This window comes from Ranitomeya variabilis, chromosome 2 (assembly GCF_051348905.1).
Source record: "Ranitomeya variabilis isolate aRanVar5 chromosome 2, aRanVar5.hap1, whole genome shotgun sequence".
Lineage (NCBI taxonomy): Eukaryota > Metazoa > Chordata > Amphibia > Anura > Dendrobatidae > Ranitomeya > Ranitomeya variabilis.
In genome coordinates, this window is record NC_135233.1 from 975,928,235 (window position 1) to 975,940,770 (window position 12,536).

Here is a 12,536-nt window from a genome sequence, read left to right on the forward strand (position 1 = left end):
AATATTACAATCCAGCCATGGCCGATGCTGCAATTTCATCGGCCACGGCTGGAGACCCTGATCTGCCCCCGCCACTGACTGACATCGGCGATCTGCCGCTGCTGTCAGTCCTTCCTCCCCTCAGTCCTGTCCTTCGCTGCCCTCCTCTCCCCTCCGCCCCCCGTCCTCCCCTCGGCTCCCCCGCTGTCTGATCCCACCCCCATACTTACCGAACCCCGGTGTCCCTCCATCTTCTCCTATGGGCGCTGCCATCTACCAAAATGGCGGGCGCATGAGCAGTGCGCCCGCCGAATCTGCCAGCCGGCAGATTAATTCCAAGTATGATCACTATGATAGGTTCTATCACAGTGATCAAAATAAAAAAAATAGTAAATAACCCCCCCTTTATCACCCCCATAGGTATGGAACATAATAAAATAAAGAAAATATATTTATTTTTATTTTTCCACTAGGGTTAGGGTTAGAGTTAGGGTTTGGGATAGGGTTGCAAATAGGGTTAGGGTTAGAACTAGGGTTAGGGATAGGGTTAGAATTAGGGTTAGGGTTGGAATTAGGGTTAAGGTTAGAATTAGGGTTAGGATTAGAAATAGGGTTAGGGTTAGAACTAAGCTATGTGCACACAGTACAGATTTGGCTGCAGATCCACATCGGATTGGCCACTGCAGATTCGTAGCAGTTTTCCATCACGTTTACAGTACCATGTAAACCTATGGAAAATCAAATCTGCTGTGCCCATGGTGCGGAAAATACTGCTCGGTATTTTCCACAGCATGTCAATTCTTTGTGTGGATTCCGCAGCGTTTTACACCTGTTCCTGTATAGGAATCTGCAAGAGAAATCTGCACAAAAAACACTGAAAATCAGCGGTAAATCTGCAGCTAAAACCCAGTGCGTTTTACCTGTGGATTTTTTAAAAACGGTGAAAAATCTGCACACAAATCCGCAATGTAGGAGGATAGCCTTATTGTTAGGGTTGGAATTAGAGTTAGGGTTGGAATTAGGGTTAAGATTAGGGTTAGGGGTGTGTTGGGGTTAGGGTTAGGTTTGTGGTTAGGGTTATGGTTAGGGTTGGGATTAGGGTTAGGGGTGTGTTGGGGTTAGGGTTGTGGTTAGGGTTGGCATTAGGGCTAGGGGTGTGTTGGGGTTAGGGTTGGAGTTAGAATTGAGGGGTTTCCACTGTTTAGGCACATCAGGGGGTCTCCAAACATAACATGGCGCCACCATTGATTCCAGACAATCTTGCGTTCAAAAAGTCAAATGGTGCTCCCTCTCTTCTGAGCATATGTGGCACCAGCATACTCAGGACAAACTGGACAACTACTTTTGGGGTCCAATTTCTCCTGTTACACTTGTGAAAATAAAAAATTGTGGGCTAAAAAAATCATTTTTGAGGAAAGAAAAATTGTATTTCACGGCTCTGCATTCTAAACTTCTGTGAAGCACTTGGGGGTTCAGAGATGTCACCAGACATCTAGATAAGTTCCTTGGGGGGTCCAATTTTCAAAATGGGGTCACTTGTGGGGGGTTTCTACTGTTTGGGCACATCAGGGGCTCTGAAAACGCAACATGACGCTCGCCGACCATTCGATCAAAGTCTGCAAACGTCACTACTTCCCTTCCGAGCCCCGACGTGTGCCCAAACAGTGGTTTACCCCCACATATGGGGTATTATTGTACCCAGGACAAACTGTACAACAACTTTTGTGGTCCAATTTCTCCTATTACCCTTGTGAAAATAAAAAATTGCGAGCTAAAAAAAATTTTTTGAGGAAAGCAAAATGATTTTTATTTTCATGGCTCTGCGTTATAAACTTCTGTGAAGCACTTGGGGGTTCAAAGTGCTCACCCCACATCTAGGTTAGTTCCTTGGGAGGTCTAGTTTCCAAAATGGGGTCACTTGTGGGTGAGCTCCAATGTTTAGGCACACGGGCTCTCCAAGCGCGACATGGTGCCCTCTAACGATTGGTGCTAATTTTCCATTCAAAAAGTCAAATGGAACTCCTTCCCTTTCGAGCTCTGCCGTGCACCCAAACAGTGGTTTATCCCCAAATATAAGGTATCAGTATATGCGCAACAAATTTTAGGATCCAATTTATCCTGTTGCCCATGTGAAAACGAGAAAATTGAGGCTAAAAGAAATTTTTTGTGAAAAAAAAGTACTTTTTCATTTTTACAGATCAATTTGTGAAGCACCTGGGGTTTAAAGTGCTCACTATGTATCTAGATAAGTTCTTTGGGGGGTCTAGTTTCCAAAATGGGGTCACTTGTGGGGAGCTCTAATCTTTAGGCACACACGGACTCTCCAAACGCGACATGGTGTCCGCTAAAGTTTGGAGCCAATTTTTCATTCAAAAAGTCAAATAGTGCTCCTTCCCTTCCGAGCCCTGTCGTGCGCCCAAACAGTGGCCCCACATATGGGGTATCGGCGTACTCAGAAGAAATTGGACAACAGCTTTCATGGTCTAGTTTCTCCTTTTACCCTTGGGAAAATAAAAAAATTGTTGCTGAAACATCATTTTTGGGACTAAAAAGTTAAATGTTCATTTTTTCCTTTCACGTTGCTTCGGCTGCTGTGAAACACCTAAAGGGTTAATAAACTTCTTGACTGTGGTTTTGAGCACCTTGATGGGTGCAGTTTTTAGAATGGTGTCACGTTTGGGTATTTTCAGTCATATAGACCCCTCAAATTGACTTCAAATGTGAGGTGGTCCCTAAAAAAAAATGGTTTTGTAAATTTTGTTGTAAAAATGAGAAATCGCTGGTCAAATTTTAACCCTTATAACTTCCTAGAAAAAAAAATTTGTGTCCAAAATTGTGCTGATGTAAAGTAGACATGTGGGAAATGTTCTATATTACCTATTTTGTGTCACATATCTCTCTAGTTTAATAGAATAAAAATTCAAAATTTGAAAATTGCAAAATTTTCAAAATTTTTGCCAAATTTCTATTTTTTTCACAAATAAACGCAAAAATTATCAACCTAAATTTACCAGTAACATGAAGCCCAATATGTCTTGAAAAAAGAGTCTCAGAATCACTAGGATCCGTTGAAGCATTCATGAGTTATTACCTCATAAAGGGACACTGGTCAGAATTGCAAAAAATGGCCAGGTCATTAAGGTCAAAATAGGCTGGGTCATGAAGGGGTTAATACACGACAATTCATGATTGGAATTTCAATGGCAAAAACCACAGCTCTGTCTGGTCTGTTGTTCCTTTACGTAACTCTGCTGTGGTGTGTGGTTTGTCTCCTAGACAAGTTAAAAACCAAGAATAAAAGGTAAACAAACTTTATTCACATAATATAAAAATATAGACATTCAAAATACAGTATATATTATTTTTTTTTAAGTCAGAAAAACACACAAATGTAACCATGGGTGGGTGAACCTGGAAGGTGGATAGTGTGAATGTATAGACAATGTTTTACGAAGTGAAGATATTACTAGAGCATAATAGTGATGTAGCTGTAATAGATATTAGTATATATGCTACATGTATCTATAATGACATAGGTGAGATATAAAATAGAAATGGCAACACAAGGTATCCCACAAAAGTAGTTCAAAAAGCTATGATAGTAAGATAGTCTTGGTACATATTATATCATTTTTGCATAATACATGTTGCCACCAATAGACATATATGAAGTAAGGTACAATAAATATACAGAACATAAGATATAGGTAAAAACTATAACATTGTACTTCCAATATGTATCATGACAAATTAGCTGTCAGTAATGCCTATTGAACACATATTATAAACATTGTCTAATACACAACACAACTCATCTTTCCTAAAAGAGTCAGGTTATCAGGCACCCACAACACCCGATGCGCATTTCACATTGAAATGCTTCATCCAGGGGTGGTGGAACACTGGACAGATAGATATTTAAATGATCACTGACCAATCAATAAGCAATGGTTCTTGTTAAGTGGGATCCCATTCAGCTGTGCCTAAATGTACCCTCAGCTCTTGTTGATTACTCCAATGCCATAGGGACCACTGCATAGATATCCCGGGACGAAGTGGGAGACGCAGCCGCGTCGAATACGAGAGTACCAGAAGTAGAAGCGAATGGCATCATCCAGGGTAACCACAGTGCATCACCGGAGGTCAACACTGAATGAGTCATGACAGGAATTTGTGTTGATGCTGGTGAAATTGTTGGGAAATTCCCGTCATTTGACTATAATATGGTCACATGATTGGAGCAAATCACATGATTTGGCTTAAAAGCAGCGGAGGGAAGTTTGAGAGGTTATTATACCCGGGACCACGACTGGAGGGGAAATGATGAAAGCCAAATAATCCAAAACAGAGTTAGATTTGGTAATCTTATAAAATAGATAAATACGCTGATAATGAATAATAATAATAAATTCTTTTCACAAGAACCATTGATTGAATGTAAAGTGACAGTGCAATAAGGCACAATAATGGAAATAAAGTGCAAAGTGCTGAGATGTGATGACCAATATACGTTAGTTGATCTTTAAACCCCGCTCAATGGATTTTTCGTTGAAGATGAATACTATCTGACCACATTAAGTGAACAACGTGAAAGGTGACAATAAAATATGAATTAATTAAAAAGATATTTAAAAAAATAAAAAAGTGACGTATTGTAAAAATAATAATAAAAACTATATAAATGCATATAAGAGAACAAAGTGAAAAGAGACAATAGGATGAATTTTACTGTTATAAAATGTTTTAATAATAAGTGCAATAAAGTACTGTAGTCACAATAAAGAAAAGGAAAATGCATACATGTGGAAAAAGTGTGCAAAAAATATTGTGAACCAAAGTATGCATGTGTATGCATATACTGTACACATGCATAAATATATGAATGAAGAGATGAAAAAAGGATAGCAGCAAACTCATATATTGTTGGTGAACAAAGGCATTCATGCAGAAGAAATATTCATAGGGAATAATAATAATAATAATCTTTATTTTTATATAGCGCTAACATATTCTGCAGCGCTTTACAGTTTGCACACATTATCGTCGCTGTCCCTGTTGGGGCTCACAATCTAAATTCCCTATCAGTATGTCTTTGGAATGTGGGAGGAAACCGGAGTACCCGGAGGAAACCCACGCAAACACGGGGAGAACATACAAACTCTTTGCAGATGTTGTCCTTAGTGGGGCTTGAACCCAGGTCTCCAGTGCTGCAAGGCTGCTGTGCTATCCACTGCACCACCATGCTGCCCAGTGCAGTGACCACCTAAATAAATAAAAAAAGAAGCAAGAAAATTGAAATTAAAATATATTTTAAGATTAGGAAAAAATACATACAATTAAAACTAGCATTAAAAAGGATTATTTCAGCAGGGGAAAATAAGTAAGACAAGGAGGAAGCGGAAAAAAAATACAGATAAAAGTAATTGAGATAACAATGGGTAAGTTATTATGTTCATAATTATCTATTATAATAGACTGACCCCATGAAGGGTCTAGATGTACCTAAAAACTAACCAAAATGGCTACAAAAAGGTTCATAGCTATTATGTTAATTGAGACTAGATGGAGAGATGGTATTGAGCTTATAGATCCGTTGTGTTTTGTTTTGTGCAAGAAGTTTCTTCAAATTTCTACCCTGAGGTCCAATGAAGACTATCTATCCCCTTAAAAATCAGTCCTGCAAAAATCACAATTATGGGTCTGCTTATATTGACGGGATAAATTTGAATGTGGATGAGTCATGCACTTGTGCCCCCCAATGTCCAAAACGTGCTCATGTATATGTCTTTTAAACTCATGTGTTAATATAATAATTCTTGGCACTCAGGAGAAATTTGTAGAATGATTCAAAAAGTAGATTTTTATTCTAGTGCATCCAGCTCAACATATAAACGTTTTCGGTCTCGACAACTGAGACCTTCATCAGATATGGTTGTCAAATGCTGTAATGTATATACAAAAGAGATGAGAGAAATATTTTTAAAAAAAAAGAAAATACTGTTTGCACAATTATACAAAAACAAAATGATGAATAATATGATCCATATTATACTAAACAAAATGACGGTCTGCATACAAATATCGATAGTAGCATGCAGCGCAGAAGGCAGAAAAAGGTGGATCCGGCCTGAATCAGCGTGCGTTGTGAGTCCTGTTCAACAGAGTGCTGGAGAGTGTACACATGTTAAGGATATACTAGGTAGGAGAGAAAATAAACATGGGTAACATGGAACAGGTAGCATAAGTAGACATCGGGATGTGATCTGGTGATGGATATGATAAGATATAAAGCACACACTGTCCTAGGTAAAGGATACGGGAAGTGGACCAACCTCCACTAGTAGGTGTAGGGCTACGCACAGTGAGCTATCTGTAAACATGAAAGAAATTATACGCATCAGAGTGTACATGGTAGACAAGACAAGAAGGACAAACCATGAGGATGGCACAGTGACGGAACACGAGATAACCTGTGGAATGCATGCCATAATGACTAACGGGGTGACCACCCTAAAACCAGATTGCTGCTGAGTGATAAACGGGCACCCATGGTCCAGGGAAGTTTACCTGGAGGACACTGGTAGTGTGTATGAGTCACACACTGTGTGTGTAGCCGAGGAGCGGGAGAGCAATGCGTCTGTGAATGCAAAGATATGGGACCGTGTGAGGCAGCTTTAAGGGTACCACAGGAGGCTATCATGGGCCTGGAAGTCAGTCATACCTGAAAGCACTGGACGGCAGTATAGGCGCTTGTGGTAATGCGAGATACTCGCAAAGTGAGGAGCGCTGTGGACAGAAGTTATGAGCAGGGGGGTTAAATAGGACTAAAGCCAACGTGGATAAAGGCCAAGCCAGCGGGGAGCTGGAACCGGTTATGGTATTACCTGGATGTTGCCGCTGTCAGGGGTGGAGAGGACGCTGCGCTGCTGTGCAGGAGGGAGCTCCCGGGGCTGCTAGGGGAAGCGCAGCACTTCCGGGTATAAGAGCACACAGGGAAGAGTCACCTGACGTGTGACGTCATCAGGTCATGTGATCGGAGAGGCCGGCTTATGCGCAGAGGAGCTGAGGGGCTAACAGGGAATCAGCACAGGGAACAGACAGCGCTTGTATGGCAAGCTCAAGGGGACACAGTGAATGAATGTAACGCTGCATTGCAGCATATAGAGAAGGCTAAATGATGGGAACAGTAGTGTGAACTAGACTATCAAAAGGCTATCTGGTATGGGTCACCCCGATTATATAGAGACATGATTAACCCTCTATATAAAGGCATACAGTGCATACTATACCGTGTGCAGTGTTACGTGCGAGAGGTGCGTTTAACGGTTCTGTGGAGAGAAACAAAAAAGGAGCACAAGTTAAAGACATCCATACTAGCTACAATGTTACATTATACAAAACAGTGTTAAAATACATATGAAATAAATGATAACATATGTGTACGATATTACAAAAATGCCGAGACGTCGTAGTCTCTATTGAGTCCCTTTGGTTCTAAGGTCTGCAGGGAGTAAATCCAGTAAGCCTCCCTTTTGAGAAGTAAACTAACGCGGCTTTGGCCCCTTCTTGGAGTATCTACCTGTTCCAGGACTTGAAAACGGAGCTGCGAGATATTGTGATTTTGTTTAGAAAAATGGTAGGGGAGGGGTAGATGTGTCTTGTTGCAACGGATTGTAGATTTGTGTTGAGCCACTCTGTCTCTAATTGGCTGTGTGGTTTCACCCACATATGCCAACCCACAGGGGCATTTGATGATATATATCACATGTGTGGATTCGCAGGTAAAGAAACCTTTTATGGGAATGGCCTTGCCCGTCTGGGGGTGAGAAACTGACGGACCCCTCTGGACATTGCTACATTGTTGGCAACTAAGGCACGGGAATGTACCTTGTTTCTGGGTTTGTAAGAACAATTGTTTGGGCACCCTGATGTTAGAGCCAATGTCCGCTTTGACCAGCCTATCCCTAAGATTTCTAGCTCGTTTGTAGCAGGGCATGAAAGGTGCTCCAAATTCTGGAATACCAGGATAGCTTTTTGTCAGGATACTCCAGTGTCTCCTGATGGTAGACTGAACCATATTGGAGAAGGGATGAAATGTGGAGACAAAAGGGATTCTCTTGCGGTTATCTTTGGGTCTAACCACTGAGGTATTACGTTGGGCCTCTGTGAGGATGTGTTGTGGATACCCCCGATTGGAGAATTTTTGTTCCATCTCACCTAGTCTAGTTTTCTTGATCTTGTCATCTGAGACAATCCTTTCAACCCTGTGGAATTGGGACTTCGGGATGGAATTTTTTATGGAAGGTGGATGGCAACTGGTGAAGTACAGGAGGCCGTTACGGTCCGTTGGCTTGGTGTATAAATCAATAGAAAGGCGGCCGTCCCTTTCCTTGTAGATAAGGGTATCTAGAAAGCTAATTTTAGAGTTGTCATGTTGTAAAGTGAAACCGAGTTCGGGCCAGATACTATTGATGTGTTGATCAAAGATTATTAACGACTCAAGAGGACCGTCCCACACGCAGAAAATGTCGTCGATGTATCTGCGCCATACCCTACAGTGGGAGGTGAATAGAGGATGTTCATACACAAAGTCATTTTCAAAGGCTGCCATGTATGCATTGGCGTAAGGGGGCGCTACGTTCGCGCCCATTGCAGTACCCTGTAGCTGGGCATAATATGAATCTTGGAACATGAAGTAATTGTCTCTCAGGACTAGATTTAACAGATCTGCACAGAAGTGGCGAATTTTAATGTCAACTTTATTGTCTAGCAGGAGCCTATCGGTAGCAGCCAGGCCTTTATCATGAACGATGGATGTGTAGAGACTATTCACGTCCCATGTGATTAGTAGGGAGGAGGGAGATATGGGGCCTAAGGTTTTTATGACTTGAATGAATTCACCAGTGTCCAAAAGAAAGGACCGGGTGGTTTTGACGAGTGGAGTGAGAATTTTCTCTAGGACTATGGACAGTGGCGAGAGTACAGAGTCTGTCAGGGACACAATGGGCCGACCTGGAGGTTTGGCTAGTCTTTTGTGTATTTTGGGTAGGATGTACAGGATGGGAGTTATCGGGTCTTTCTTAATGAGAAAATCTCTCATTTTACTGTCTATGGTGCCATTTTGTATGTGAAAATCAATGATTGGTGCAATTTTTTTCACCAATTCATTGAGAGGGTTGTGTGGTATTAGTTTATATACCGTAGTGTCCCCCAGTTGCCTGTACACCTCCTCCAGGTAATCAGTTCTATCCATTATTACCGTTGCTCCCCCCTTATCCGCCGGTTTTATAATAAGGGATTTATCAGACGCCAGTTGCTCTAATGACAGTCTTTCAGAAGGTGAAAGGTTGGGCTGAAAATGGAACTTCCCTTGTTCCATTTTTCGAGTTAGTGAGTGGATGTCCCTTTCAACAAGGGATACAAAAGTTTCAACTGGGGGATCCGACCGGGGTGGCATGTAGGAACTGTGGTTCCGGAGCCCCAGGCTCTGGAGTTCCAGGAGAGTTTTTTCACCCCTGGCAGGGTTTACCACCGGAGGTTGTGCTGCAAAATGAACCCGAAGTCTGAGGTTCCGGTAGAACCTTTGAAGGTCCATATTAAGTTCAAAAGAGTTGAACCTGTATACCGGGCAGAAGGACAAACCCTTCTGGAGTACAGCCAGTTGTTGTGAGTCCAGGTTTTTTGATGAGATGTTCACCACTAGGGGGAGATCCATACCTGTGAGCGTGTTGTCATCTGGTCTCTGGAGTCCCCGGTGGCACTGGCCGCCCCGCCTCGTCTTCCTCTTCTGCGACCTCGGCTGCTCCCTAAAAAAGAAGCAGAGCTTGAGGTACCGGGTCTGCTGTCGGTGGATCCAGAAGAGCTTCTTGAGCTGTGTCGCCTGGTGGAAGGCCGAATATCTCGCCATTGATAGACCCGGTTCTGTAGGTAGTCTTCGGTATCCCGTAGGAACTTGGACCTCTTTCTCTTTTCGACCTCCAATCTGTGCTGCCGTAGTTGTTCCTGATTCTTTATCTTTAATTCCTGGAATTCTTCCTGGGGCATCGTGCTGGTTAGTTGAGACTCGATGGCCTGTATCTGAGTATTGACTGAGTCCAAGTTCTTTTGAAGATAGGAGAGAGTGAGAGTCATTAGATCGGCTGAGCATTTGTTTAAAATGTGTTCAAATTTTTCACAATACTCCTTGTCTTCCCTGAAGAAGGTTGGTTGTAGGGGGACCCGCAGGCCACGTGGGATCCTCTGGACTCGAAGGTACTCGGCAATGGTAACGATATGTAATTCAAGATTGACCGCTCTTCTGGATTCACGTTCCAGGTCACGGTTCTTTAATTCCTTAGTTGGAATTTGGAGAAAATCGCTAGGTGCGGTAACTTTAGAGAGAATTTCTGCCGCCTCTGCTGCATTAAAGGAAAAGGTTTCAGACATCGTCCAAGGTGCTCGTGTACGGAAACAGCATATAGAAAGTATTGGCCACGGCACTCAGGGATTCTTGGGAGGTGCTCAAGTAGGGGATCCAACCCGTAGTAGCAAATATAATAATTCTTGGCACTCAGGAGAAATTTGTAGAATGATTCAAAAAGTAGATTTTTATTCTAGTGCATCCAGCTCAACATATAAACGTTTTCGGTCTCGACAACTGAGACCTTCATCAGATATGGTTGTCAAATGCTGTAATGTATATACAAAAGAGATGAGAGAAATATTTTTTAAAATAAAGAAAATACTGTTTGCACAATTATACAAAAACAAAATGATGAATAATATGATCCATATTATACTAAACAAAATGACGGTCTGCATACAAATATCGATAGTAGCATGCAGCGCAGAAGGCAGAAAAAGGTGGATCCGGCCTGAATCAGCGTGCGTTGTGAGTCCTGTTCAACAGAGTGCTGGAGAGTGTACACATGTTAAGGATATACTAGGTAGGAGAGAAAATAAACATGGGTAACATGGAACAGGTAGCATAAGTAGACATCGGGATGTGATCTGGTGATGGATATGATAAGATATAAAGCACACACTGTCCTAGGTAAAGGATACGGGAAGTGGACCAACCTCCACTAGTAGGTGTAGGGCTACGCACAGTGAGCTATCTGTAAACATGAAAGAAATTATACGCATCAGAGTGTACATGGTAGACAAGACAAGAAGGACAAACCATGAGGATGGCACAGTGACGGAACACGAGATAACCTGTGGAATGCATGCCATAATGACTAACGGGGTGACCACCCTAAAACCAGATTGCTGCTGAGTGATAAACGGGCACCCATGGTCCAGGGAAGTTTACCTGGAGGACACTGGTAGTGTGTATGAGTCACACACTGTGTGTGTAGCCGAGGAGCGGGAGAGCAATGCGTCTGTGAATGCAAAGATATGGGACCGTGTGAGGCAGCTTTAAGGGTACCACAGGAGGCTATCATGGGCCTGGAAGTCAGTCATACCTGAAAGCACTGGACGGCAGTATAGGCGCTTGTGGTAATGCGAGATACTCGCAAAGTGAGGAGCGCTGTGGACAGAAGTTATGAGCAGGGGGGTTAAATAGGACTAAAGCCAACGTGGATAAAGGCCAAGCCAGCGGGGAGCTGGAACCGGTTATGGTATTACCTGGATGTTGCCGCTGTCAGGGGTGGAGAGGACGCTGCGCTGCTGTGCAGGAGGGAGCTCCCGGGGCTGCTAGGGGAAGCGCAGCACTTCCGGGTATAAGAGCACACAGGGAAGAGTCACCTGACGTGTGACGTCATCAGGTCATGTGATCGGAGAGGCCGGCTTATGCGCAGAGGAGCTGAGGGGCTAACAGGGAATCAGCACAGGGAACAGACAGCGCTTGTATGGCAAGCTCAAGGGGACACAGTGAATGAATGTAACGCTGCATTGCAGCATATAGAGAAGGCTAAATGATGGGAACAGTAGTGTGAACTAGACTATCAAAAGGCTATCTGGTATGGGTCACCCCGATTATATAGAGACATGATTAACCCTCTATATAAAGGCATACAGTGCATACTATACCGTGTGCAGTGTTACGTGCGAGAGGTGCGTTTAACGGTTCTGTGGAGAGAAACAAAAAAGGAGCACAAGTTAAAGACATCCATACTAGCTACAATGTTACATTATACAAAACAGTGTTAAAATACATATGAAATAAATGATAACATATGTGTACGATATTACAAAAATGCCGAGACGTCGTAGTCTCTATTGAGTCCCTTTGGTTCTAAGGTCTGCAGGGAGTAAATCCAGTAAGCCTCCCTTTTGAGAAGTAAACTAACGCGGCTTTGGCCCCTTCTTGGAGTATCTACCTGTTCCAGGACTTGAAAACGGAGCTGCGAGATATTGTGATTTTGTTTAGAAAAATGGTAGGGGAGGGGTAGATGTGTCTTGTTGCAACGGATTGTAGATTTGTGTTGAGCCACTCTGTCTCTAATTGGCTGTGTGGTTTCACCCACATATGCCAACCCACAGGGGCATTTGATGATATATATCACATGTGTGGATTCGCAGGTAAAGAAACCTTTTATGGGAATGGCCTTGCCCGTCTGGGGGTGAGAAAC

At 42.7% G+C, this 12,536-nt stretch overlaps 1 protein-coding gene across 5 annotated transcripts; it reads right to left on the bottom strand.

The window, feature by feature from the left end:
* Positions 1-5,965: 5,965 nt before the first annotated feature.
* Positions 5,966-11,741, bottom strand: LOC143808327 (uncharacterized). Of its 5 annotated transcripts, XR_013221925.1 has the most exons (8): positions 11,590-11,741; positions 11,427-11,491; positions 11,273-11,342; positions 11,023-11,075; positions 9,697-10,871; positions 7,269-7,307; positions 6,297-6,349; positions 5,966-6,145 (listed from the first exon to the last, which is right to left on the bottom strand). XR_013221925.1 is itself a non-coding variant. In XM_077290849.1 (5 exons), the coding sequence occupies exons 2-5, from the start codon at positions 10,124-10,126 to the stop codon at positions 6,026-6,028; spliced, it is 642 nt and encodes a 213-aa protein (XP_077146964.1). In that variant the 5' UTR covers positions 10,127-10,871; positions 11,023-11,583; the 3' UTR covers positions 5,966-6,025. The 5 variants fall into 5 exon arrangements, 1 of the variants encoding a protein (XP_077146964.1); XR_013221927.1 differs by lacking the exon at positions 11,273-11,342; XR_013221926.1 differs by lacking the exons at positions 11,273-11,342; positions 11,427-11,491.
* Between the last annotated feature and the right edge of the window lie 795 nt (positions 11,742-12,536).